The sequence below is a fragment of the Populus nigra genome, chromosome 2 (assembly GCF_951802175.1).
Source record: "Populus nigra chromosome 2, ddPopNigr1.1, whole genome shotgun sequence".
NCBI lineage: Eukaryota > Viridiplantae > Streptophyta > Magnoliopsida > Malpighiales > Salicaceae > Populus > Populus nigra.
In genome coordinates this window covers 44,424,556-44,435,905 of record NC_084853.1, presented here as the reverse complement: position 1 = coordinate 44,435,905, position 11,350 = coordinate 44,424,556, and the positions used below count along the sequence as shown (strand labels likewise).

The following is an 11,350-nucleotide window of genomic DNA, read 5'->3' as shown; positions in this document are numbered from 1 at the left end:
TGACAAAAACAATACGCAATCTATTATCCGTTAAATCTAAAAAAAATATTCATCAATTCAGGTAATATTATTATCATCCGTTCATATTCAGGTAAAATCGTGATCCCCAAAACCCACCACTTTCCTTCTTTACCAAACTCACTCCTCAGTACTTAAGCTTTGTTGACTCGGTACACACCGAGTCCTTTATCCATACCTTGCCCACTTGCACCCTAGTAGTCTACCCCATGCAAGTAAACTATTCATCCTACAGCAGCCAACGGCCATGATCGGTGCTACCATTCTGCATCTAATCACTATGGCCGTCCTGATCACTGCCGCCGCAACACAGGCTCCTCCCACTAAATACATTAACCACACCGTTGGTGACAATGCCGGCTGGTTCTTCAATTTCACCACCAACACCACTGCCACTAACTATTCCTCTTGGGCTGCCTCCCAAACCTTCAATCTCGGCGACTATCTTAGTAAGCTACGAATTTCCAAATGTGAACGCACGCGTGAACATTTTCAAAGTGTTTGTTAAATTGATTTTTTTTTTAGTTTTCAAAACGAGCTCAAATCAGATGGTGATCCAAACCTACAATCTGTCAACATTCAAAAACTGCTCAATCGATGACTCGTCCTATAACGATACCTTCGTTTACAACGGAGGCAACACGGTATTTAATCAAACGTTGAACATAATTGTACCGTTGACTATTCAAGGTCCGAATTATTTCTTCTCCGATGCTAGTGATGGCATTCAATGCCAGCATGGATTGGCCTTTGATATCAACGTTAGTCGCAGCCTTGGATTGCCTCCCAGTCTTAATCAGCCACTCCCTCCACCGTACAGGGAGCCTCCAAGTCCCGACTCAGCTTATCCGCCGATCACTATTCCGGCCAAGGGAGAGGGGGCAGGAAATAGTGGATTTAAAAACGGGGCCAGCGTGCAAGTGATTGCGTGTGTGAGTTTATTTGCTTTGCTGGCAGTCAATGGTGGGGATAGGGGTGGTATTTTTTGAGTTGTTTGGTGTTGGATCGGTAAGGATACATATGCAATGGAGATTTTTTCTTATGTTTGGGTGTTGATTTGAAGAGAGGTTTTTTCATGAATTATTTTATTCATGGATTGAAAAAAATTTAGATGTACTTTGTAATTTTTATAAACTGAAATGAAAAAATTAAATATATATTTTGTTTTTAACTTATTTTTTTATAAAAAAAATACATTTTCTTTCTATTATAGGAAAATTCAAGTAATTTTTAAATTCTTTGTTATAAATAATTTTATTTTAATCCAATTGATAATAATAACTCTAAAATCCATACTTGATTACTATTTGATGTAACAATTAAATTATTATTTTTTTGTATTTTGAAAAAAAATATATAATATTAGGGTAATTTGAATTTTTTTCATAGTCAATTGATCAATCAAAAATGACCTGGAGTATGTGAATTTTTTCATGTTTTCTAGATAATTAAATTACCTCCAAATAAGAAAAAATAAATTATTGATCGAGGGTGTTTATGTTTTTTCAAAAAAATACAATGAAATGACTTCTTTATCTTTAAAACAAGTTATGCATCAAATGGTTTTTTTGTCCCTTTACATGGGCTTATTTTTTTAATTTTGAAATTATAGTAGGCAACTTGATTTTTTTTACTTGATTGATTTATATTTAAATTCAAAAGTATGTGTCAAAATATATGGCATTTCTCGATGGTTAAATATCTCATGTTACCATATTATTGAAAGTGTTGTCACATTCTTTTTCTCCTGATCAATATATGTCAACGACGACGAGGTAGTTTATTGTTGATGAGGCTTTTTTAATCTTATTTTCTTTATTTTTTTTCCATAAATTATAGGTTAATCCTTTTTGTTTTTAGTATTTCAATTTCAGTCATCATTCTTTTAAATTTTAATTTTTTTTATTGGTTCTCTTATACATAAAAAATATTTGTTTTTAAATTAGTCTTTCAATTCCAGTTTATCATATATATATATATATATATATATATATATATATATATATTAATTTGGTATTTATTCTTTTAATTTCTAATTTTTCCCCTAATCATTTAGTAAAAGTTTTATTGATTTTCAAATTCATCATTTAATCAAAGTTTGTGGTGTATTATTATTTTTTGATTTGGTTCTTTTTTTATTTCATTAAAGTTATTTTTCTTTTTAATTTAATATTCTAATAAAGATTTATGGGTTGCTCTCTAGTTTTTGTTTCTCTCCACTATTTTTCTTTTTATTACAATTCTTTTTAATTTCAAATCATCATGTGTGATTAAATTTCTTTTTTATTTCATCATTCGATATTTGATTTGTCAGGGATTGACCTTTGTGGTTTTTCCATGCATGATGCTTATGATCTAATAACCCATACGACAAGTTTGAAAAGTCAACGCGAGTCAATATTTTTTTGTGGCTTATTTTATTTTTCAATTTCATTCCCAAGTTGGCTCGCTCCTTGTTATTCAGATTACAAATCTATCATGTCACTTCGGGTTGACTCGAGGTGGTTTTCTTGTTCATTTTTATTTAATTTTGTACTTTCAAATGCTTATTCATCCAAGTTATCGTGATGTTTTTATTTTTAAAAATATAAATTTACTATTGTTATATTTTTTATTGTCTAATTAAAATAAAATCGACTTATTAAACCTGATCAGGACTATAACCCAGGTCATTTTGTTTTTTTATTTATTTGAATCACGCCCGTGACAGCTAGATTATCATTGCTTGTTTCTTTTTTTTTCCTTTTATTTCAATTGATACCTTCTTTTAACACATGTTTTCTTAAAAATATATTTTTTTAATACATATCTCAATTAAACCCCCCTCTATAATTTTTTATTTCACTTTTTTTTAATAGATTTTTTCTTATGAATATTTTTCATGTATTTAATTGTTGAAGATATTATTATGATTCATCAATTTTTCTTCATGTTTTATATACATTAACTCTACTTATATATATATATATATATATATATATATATATATATAAAATACATGCAACATTTTATAATATTTTTTTTCCTTTTATTATATTTAATAAACTTCATGTGTGTCTATTTCTATTATTATTTGATTGAATAAAAAAATAATTTTAACAAATAAATTCAACAAACATAACCAAATATATATCTCATCTCGTATTGCGAGATTAAATATCTAATTTATATTTATCTCTCATTCTTTATAGTTTTATCTTTAATTATTATTAATGACTTGATTTTAATTTATTCACATAGATAATTTTTAATTTAGTTAACTAAATTATGTATAAGTTTTTTATTTTTATTTATAATTTTTTATGTAAAAAACAAATAAATTTTTTTTAATATATATATATATATATTATAAAAATAAATTAACATCTCCAACTCGCAATTCAATTCTTGTTCGAATCAAATTTAATAACCACACCTACTGGTTTTGCTGAAAAGTTTTTGAAAGTTTTGACCGGACAAGACATAGCATGACAGCAGTTAGATTTAAGAGTCGAGTGCGGAAGCAGCATCATTGATTTCAACCCGTATGGTTCCATGTATAACTAGCTGTCTCTTTCATGGGGCAGGATAGATTGTCTTTTGTGTTTGGATTTCAAAATGGTTCTAACACGATGCCGGGTGCCATTTTACACACACACACACACACACACAAACCATAGAACCATGTCTCCAGGGATACAAACAAGCTGGTTACCTAGAGTCCATCACTTTCTGCCCGGTCCCAAGCATGCTACCTTCGGATTTTATTCTTTTTGTTACTTTCCACCAACTTCAAGGCGACTAAACCTGCAGGCCCATCCATAAATCCAACCCTTATCCAGTAAATAAATGATATTCCCTGTCTACAGGTGTTTGAGAGAGTTTCTATTTATGCTTTTGATGTTTTTTAAAATTATTTTTAATTTAAAAATTCATTAAATTAATAATTTTTATTGTTTTTTTTATAGTTTTAACATGCTAATAAAAAAAATATAAAATAAATTATTTTAACATATTTTTAAATAAAAAATTATTTTAAAAATTTTATGTGTCATGATCACAAACATACACCAATACATGTAACAAGTATTTTTTTTTTATGAAATTCTCTACACGCTATTTGTTTGCTTACGAGACTACATCGTGTTTTTAAAAATATATATATTTTTAAATTATTATTTTTAGTTTTTTTAGGTTATATTATGTCACCAATAGTTATTACAGTAACACAAATGATTAATCTAGTTAGTGAGTAATTATATTTGATAACTTAACACAACTCCAGCTTAAAGAAGAAGAAGAAAACGGATTATAAGAAGATACCTTCTTACCAATCCTCTAAATTTTAATTTGGACGATTTGTTTTTAATCTAATCAAGAAACTTATTTAATTTGATACATAATGGTTTAAATAATATCATTGTAAACTTGGAAAATAAAATAAAAATACAATAATAGAAACATATTATTAATATCAAATAGGATTCGGTGAAAAACCTTCATTCATATAATACAGGGAGCAAGTTAGTAACAATTACGTACCCGATCCAGGGGTGGAACCAAGAAAATAATTTAGAAGGGGCCAAAATTAGAAAAAATCCTAATTTAAAAAGCTACTTTGCTAATATTTATTATTGTTTTTTTAAATGTTAAAAATTTATTTTTGACACACATTAAGACAATTTATATATATATATATAAATAATTTTAAATATCAAATAATATTTAAACGTATTTCCAAAAACCATTAAAAAAAATAAAATAATAAAATACAAGGGTGAAGTGGAAAATCCCTATCCTATTAGATATTTCCAAACAAGTCCAAAAAAAACGTACAGGATTATGGAGGGAGAAGGAGTGCAATAAACGCAGCAATTGAATGTCATGGTCGTTATAAATTAAATAAAGAAGATCAATTCTTTGTCTCCCGCTCTCCATCCTCCACCATACCTGGCCCTCCCTCTGCTCTTCCATTAGTTTTCTTTTTTTCTCGCGGAGTAATATTAAATGCTCGCATCTCCCACTCAAGAAAGAAAGGAACCGTTACTTTCAAGAGAGAGAAAACAAACTCACTCTCAGGGGCATCGCAGTATCAGTATTACTATCTTAGCGTAAAGCAATCATAACTGATTCTACCTCCATTTCTCTGCTACCTAATTTCTCCACTGTAAATTCCTCTCCTCAGCCTCTCCATACAATAACAATAGCAATTCATGGACGTAATGCATCGCTGTTTGATTTTATTTTCTTTCTGATTTGTTTGTCTTTGTGTTTTCTTTTTCTTTTTGTTGGATTAGGTTTAGTTGTGCTTAGAAACGGGGGAAATGGGGCTGATTTCAGGGATATTTTTGGGGATCATCTTTGGAATCGGGTTGATGGCTGGATGGAAACACATGATGCAGTACCGAAGCACCAAAAGAGCTGCCAAGGTTCGTTAATTTTGATTGAGATACCTGTCGTTTTCCTTTCTCTCTCTTTATTATTTGTTCCGTAGAAGTTGCTTGAAAATACTGGGAGGTGCATTGCATTTGGAAAGTTAAATGCAAACTCGAATTTCTGTCTGCAGGCAGTTGATATAAAACTTCTCGGGTCACTCAACAGAGATGATTTGAAGAAAATATGTGGTGATAATTTTCCTGATTGGATATCTTTTCCTGCTTTTGAACAGGTCTGTAATCTTGTCTAATTAGGTACTCCTGTATTTTAAATTGAGTTTGAGCTCTAATTTCATGTTGTGTTGTCATTCTGGAACTTGAAGTATATTTTTGTGAAGCTAAAGGACAACATGTCATGTATCAAGAAAAAAAATCACCTTCTGCATCGTTGCATGGTTAAGATGTGGTTCACTACTAATTCGTACTCTGGTTGCATCTTGCAGGTGAAATGGCTAAACAAGCAATTGGGCAAATTATGGCCTTTTGTTGCAGAAGTAAGATTCTTGTTTTTTTTTATTCTTATCATATTTTTTGGCTGGGAAAAAATGCTGGTAAATGCTGTTCATGTTTAGGCAAAAAAAAAATCCATGTATATTGATAAGAATTACAGGAAGATAGAATTTGTTGTAAGGAGAGTGATGCAGATCAAAGATTTTGTAAATTTTAATGAGCCTCAAAAACAAGCTTCTTTCCTGACATAATAAACCTGAGATTGTTGGCCGAATATGTTCACAGGCAGCTACACTGGTGGTTAAAGAATCTGTTGAACCACTATTGGAAGACTACCGACCCCCAGGGATTACTTCTTTAAAGTTTAACAAATTTTCTCTTGGAACTGTGCCCCCCAAGATTGAAGGTATGAATCAACAGATGCTCATTTCTGTTATGTAGTTGCATTTGTTGCCTTACTTGTGTCTGATGAAGTATTCTTATGTCATTTGAGATTGATAGCATTCAATTATGACAGCATTCAAGTAAATTGATGCTTGGAGCCATTCTTTTAAATAGGACTTCAGAAAGTATTTCTGGCAATTTTTTAATAAACAAACAGCATGCAAACATTTACCAGGAATATTTTTATTTACCAAGTATGAATGTTTTCACCATTGAAATGCCCTTATTTACTGCCCTCACAATGTTATATTGCATCGCTCCTTGACTTCCTTCTTTGTTACTTAAATCAATGCAGGCATTCGTGTCCAAAGTCTCAAGCAAGGTGAAGTTACCATGGATATTGATTTGAGGTGGTGTGGTAATCCAAGCATCATTCTAGGCGTTGAAGCTGCACTTGTTGCTTCCATACCCATTCAAGTTGGTGGATCAATGACTTTGACCAATAACCAAATTTTCTTGACTTTTCTTCATCCATTTGGATCCTTTTTGTTTCAGGGAATACTTATCTTAATATTCTTATGGTGAAAAAATGCTACAGCTGAAAGATCTTGAAGTTTACACTGTTATCCGTGTTATCTTCCATCTTGCTGAAGAGATTCCATGTATTTCTGCTCTTGTTATTGCTCTACTTGCTGAGGTACACCTTTTTAAAGTTTTAAAAGTATCTGGTTGTTATTTTATATGTTTCTTTGTAGTGATGTGCAGGTGTTTAGGTTGGTACTTGAACTAGTACAACAAATAAGTGGCTTTGATGGATTTTCGACAATATGAATGATTTCTATGTATAGGAAATATGCGTGTATAATTGGGCTGTACTAAAATAGGTAGGCGTTGTTGGAATATCTTTATCATAAAGCTCTCGCAAGATTTCAGAGAAACAGAAATAGGAGGGAGAAATAGAAATCACATTGCTTGGACATGCCTCTCTTTTCCTTCCTGTGACATTAGATATTTCAACTTCTTCTTGTCTCTCTCTCTGTTTTCTTTTTTCTTTTTTCCATTCAATTTCTTTCTTATACCAGATATGTAACTATCATTTCTGGTGGACCTTCAAGATGTTCCAGCTTGAAGGCTACACAAACAACAGAACACTACAAAGTCACGATAAAATCATATTTAATGAATGGTTAAGCTCACCGAGATTTTAAGTTCTTTGAGTGGTTATTGTATCCAACAGTATAACAATACACTAATCTTATATTAATTTCAAGAATTCATTTGACATTATTGATATAATGTAAGGAGCTGCATATGGATGAGGATTGTAGTTGAACTCGAGAAATGAGTTAGTTCCATTATTTTATTTAACTTCAATAGCATGCTCTATTTGGCTGTTAGTGATGATCATCAGATGGTTAGTACTTTGAGTTTAAAGGAGATGGTAATTAATTACATGAATGCATGCACTTAGTAATTGTTGGCATCATTACAGTTATAATTTTTTCAGCAAATTACTAATTCTTGTATCATCAATCAGCCAAAGCCGAAGATAGAATATGTTCTCAAGGCTGTTGGTGGAAGCTTAACAGCCCTTCCTGGAGTATCAGATATGATTGATGTGAGTATTTTCTTCCTTCTATCAAAACTTATGCTCTTTTGTTTCATTGTCAGTTTGGTATCCCTACTCACTATTCTGCTCTTATCACATTTGGTAGGATACTGTGAATTCAATTGTCACAGATATGCTTCAGTGGCCCCACAGGATTGTTGTTCCACTTGGTGGTATCCCTGTTGACACAAGGTAAACAGCGAACTTTATGGTTTTTGTTTTCTGCTCCTGAGAGTTGTTACAATATTTCTTAATACATTTTGGCTGTCTGAGTACTCAAATGTGTTTGAAATGAATGTATATCGTTGTTCTAAATTACAGTTGCAGTTGCAATTGTGATTTCTGTTGTGCTCCCAAGTCCCAACCGTGGAGTTGCCAGCGTCACATAACTGTAATGGCCGTTCTGGTCACAATTTGTGATTGTGCTCATGATTGTGATTGAGTTCACAGTCATGGAGTTGCTGGCTCTAGATAGCTGTAATAGCTGTTGTGGTCATGAATTGCTAGCAATGCTTGGAAAATTTTGGAATTGGCAAGAGTTTTTTAGAAATTTAACAAATTATCTTCAAGATTACGCAACTCAAATGACATACAAGCATTAGTTGTATGATGCTATTTAACATATTTCAAAATATTACCCATAAAATGTCCCCAAGAATTATTTCTGATTTAAAAAAAAATCACAAACTCAACTTTACATCTATACCTGTTGAACAGTTCCAGACCACAGAACAATCTTATGATCAAAATCTTATGATCATAAGTTTCTATGAACAATCTATGAAAGTATATGTTAAAAAGTTGATATATTTGCCTTAAACCTCATTTTAACACCTGGATGACTGGGTCTAAACATTAGAAGCATAAAGTGGAGGATTGAGATTTTAGATATTAGTTTACTTAAGATATTTCTTGTTCTTTAATTTCAGCGAATTAGAGCTTAAACCACAAGGAAAGCTTACAGTGACGGTAGTGAAGGCAAATGACTTGAAGAACATGGAAATGATTGGAAAATCTGATCCTTATGCAGTTGTATATATTCGGCCAATGTTCAAGGTTAAAACACAAGTTGTTGATAATAACCTCAATCCTGTTTGGAATCAAACATTTGACTTGATTGCTGAAGACAAGGAGACACAGTCGCTTATCCTTGAGGTTTTAAATCTCTCATACCCCTCATCCTTTTGCTCTTGTTATTCTATTTTGCCTTTTTCAGAACAATGCATGCGTAGTTTCTTATGCACCTCTTACTCTATATTTTGTTTTGTTGACATAATTGACAGTCTAGCAGCTCTAGCTTGAATTTCATTTCCATGTGGGCCCTTATTGTAATTGTCGTGGGGATCTGAGACAACTATATATTTGTCATGCTAGAAATATGCACTGAATGAGTTTCGAAATTTTCAGAACCTAAACTGTGAGGTCTGCTTTCTTTTCTGTTTGGAAGGGTGGGAGATTAGGCCACATAATTGTCTCAGAAGTGCAAGCACAACATTTACCATTGTATTTTGTAATTGCATGTACAGGTGACTTCATAGTCCTTCTCCCAGCTGCGCTTTGTCAAATACATGCATCCATCTCTAATTTTTCTTTTGTATCCATGTATGCTAGTCTTTCTCCTAACTGCACTTTGTCGGATACATGCATCCTTCTCTAATTTTTCTTCTCTATCCATGCAAGCATACATTTACCATGTGTTGGTATTGTATGATTTAATGTGTTGCTATTCTACGAAATGCCAGCCATTATCTTTATGCAACAAGCAGTTGAAGTTGCCAAAGTTTATGGAGACATCCTCTCTCCCCTTTTAATTCTATGGAACTTTACCTAGTTTTTACTCTCTAGAACTCAAATATGATCTCAACTAGTGTTTTTGACATAGTTGATCTCTACTGAAAGAGTGTCATATATTATCCTTTATGACAATAATGTGATGAAACTCTATTTAACAGGTCTTTGATAAGGACATTGGTCAAGACAAGAGATTAGGAAGAGCAAAATTGGCCTTAAATGAGCTGGAAGCCGAAACTTGGAAGGAAGTGGAGTTGAGACTCTTATCATCATTTGATACCTTGAAGGTCAAGGATAAGAAGGATAGAGGAACTATCACAATTAAGGTAACAAAATATGGCATAATTGTAGTTTATTTTCTCGTTTTTTTTTTTAACTTTTTATTCGACTAGTACAACAGATGGTGATAATTGGATCATATTTATGTCCATTCTACTGTTTCTTGATTCTGTCTATGAATCCCACGCGTGACATGTTTTTAATAGTTTCGAGGACCAATATAGTTATGTCCATTATTTTGCTCTATTTTCATCTTTAAGGCTTTGTACTTGTCAGTTTCATTTCATGTGCTGTCGTTATTGGTTATGTTTATATTTGACGTTGGGTTTGCAGGTCTTGTACCATGAATTTAACAAGGAAGAGCAGTTGGTTGCTCTAGAAGAAGAGAAGAAGATTGTAGAGGAACGAAAGAAACTAAAAGAAGCTGGAGTTATAGGGAGCACAATGGATGCACTTGATGGGGCAGCATCACTGTTGGGATCAGGTGTTGGAATGGTGGGCACTGGCATTGGTGCTGGAGTTGGCCTTGTGGGAACTGGTGTTGGTGCCGGGGTCGGGCTTGTGGGAAATGGCCTCGGAGCTGTTGGCAGTGGCCTGGGCAAAGCAGGAAGATTCATGGGCAGGACAATCACCGGGCAATCCAGCAAGAGAAGTGGCACCACAACTCCAGTCAATAATGTGCAAGAAAATGGTGGGGCAAAGCCCCTGTAGTCCCGCTGGTGAAGAATGTGAGTTTGGCCTCGAATATACTCTGTTTGTAATGGTGATTATGGTTAATTTTTAAAATGTTTTTCATTTTAAAAAAATTATTTTTAATATTATTATATTATAATAATTTAAAAACATCAAAAAAATATTAATTTAAAATAAAAAAATTATTTTTAAAATATAAAAATAAACAGGTCTAATGATAAAGCTTGAGATGTTGCTTTGCTCCATGTTTTTTCTACTCAAGTTTTTTCTGCTACTTTGGTATGTATATCTGTTATTAGTTTCAACTGTATAATCCTAGTTGAATTATTTTACGTGAATGCGTAGCAACAGTCTTCTTAAACACTGATAATACACATTTTCGAAGAAAAAATATATTTTTTTTTATTTTTATTTTTTTTCTAGCCGTTTGGGCTGTCCAAACTCCAAATGGTTGGAATTTCAGTCCAAAATTCGAAGCCAGACCGGTGTTCACCTGGTTTGTCCAGTCTTGTCCGGCACATGCTTTTATGTTTTTTTTTTATTCAGGGGAGCTGCGCAAATGAATTTTTTTTCATGCATATTTTTTTCCACGCAAGCATGAGTTTTTTGTATGCATAACTGACTCCATTTTCTATATCAATAACATTATTTATCACTAACATTTTATTAATAGTGTGCATGGCACAACAATCATAACATGATATAATAACTA

General features: G+C 32.4%; 2 protein-coding genes across 2 annotated transcripts; both read left to right on the top strand.

The window, feature by feature from the left end:
• Positions 1-265: 265 nt before the first annotated feature.
• LOC133683015 (early nodulin-like protein 18) lies at positions 266-1,007 on the top strand. The gene is made up of 2 exons (XM_062106533.1): positions 266-467; positions 544-1,007. The coding sequence occupies exons 1-2, from the start codon at positions 266-268 to the stop codon at positions 1,005-1,007; spliced, it is 666 nt and encodes a 221-aa protein (XP_061962517.1).
• Positions 1,008-4,909: 3,902 nt separating this feature from the next.
• On the top strand, positions 4,910-11,043 carry LOC133683134 (calcium-dependent lipid-binding protein-like). The gene is made up of 12 exons (XM_062106663.1): positions 4,910-5,164; positions 5,295-5,426; positions 5,564-5,665; positions 5,876-5,926; positions 6,168-6,288; positions 6,622-6,743; positions 6,865-6,963; positions 7,804-7,884; positions 7,982-8,067; positions 8,805-9,030; positions 9,828-9,992; positions 10,279-11,043. Exons 2-12 carry the CDS (start codon positions 5,322-5,324, stop codon positions 10,654-10,656), a joined length of 1,536 nt encoding a protein of 511 aa, XP_061962647.1. The 5' UTR covers positions 4,910-5,164; positions 5,295-5,321; the 3' UTR covers positions 10,657-11,043.
• The last annotated feature ends 307 nt before the right edge of the window (positions 11,044-11,350 follow it).

Coding starts and splice junctions, on each gene's coding strand:
- LOC133683015 (XM_062106533.1), top strand. CDS start 266: ATGATCGGTGCTACCATTCTGCATCTAATCACTATGGCCGTCCTGATC. Junction 468..543: donor CAATCTCGGCGACTATCTTA/GTAAGCTACGAA, acceptor TTTTTTTTTTAG/TTTTCAAAACGAGCTCAAAT.
- LOC133683134 (XM_062106663.1), top strand. CDS start 5,322: ATGGGGCTGATTTCAGGGATATTTTTGGGGATCATCTTTGGAATCGGG. Junction 5,927..6,167: donor TATGGCCTTTTGTTGCAGAA/GTAAGATTCTTG, acceptor ATATGTTCACAG/GCAGCTACACTGGTGGTTAA. Junction 6,964..7,803: donor TTATTGCTCTACTTGCTGAG/GTACACCTTTTT, acceptor ATCATCAATCAG/CCAAAGCCGAAGATAGAATA.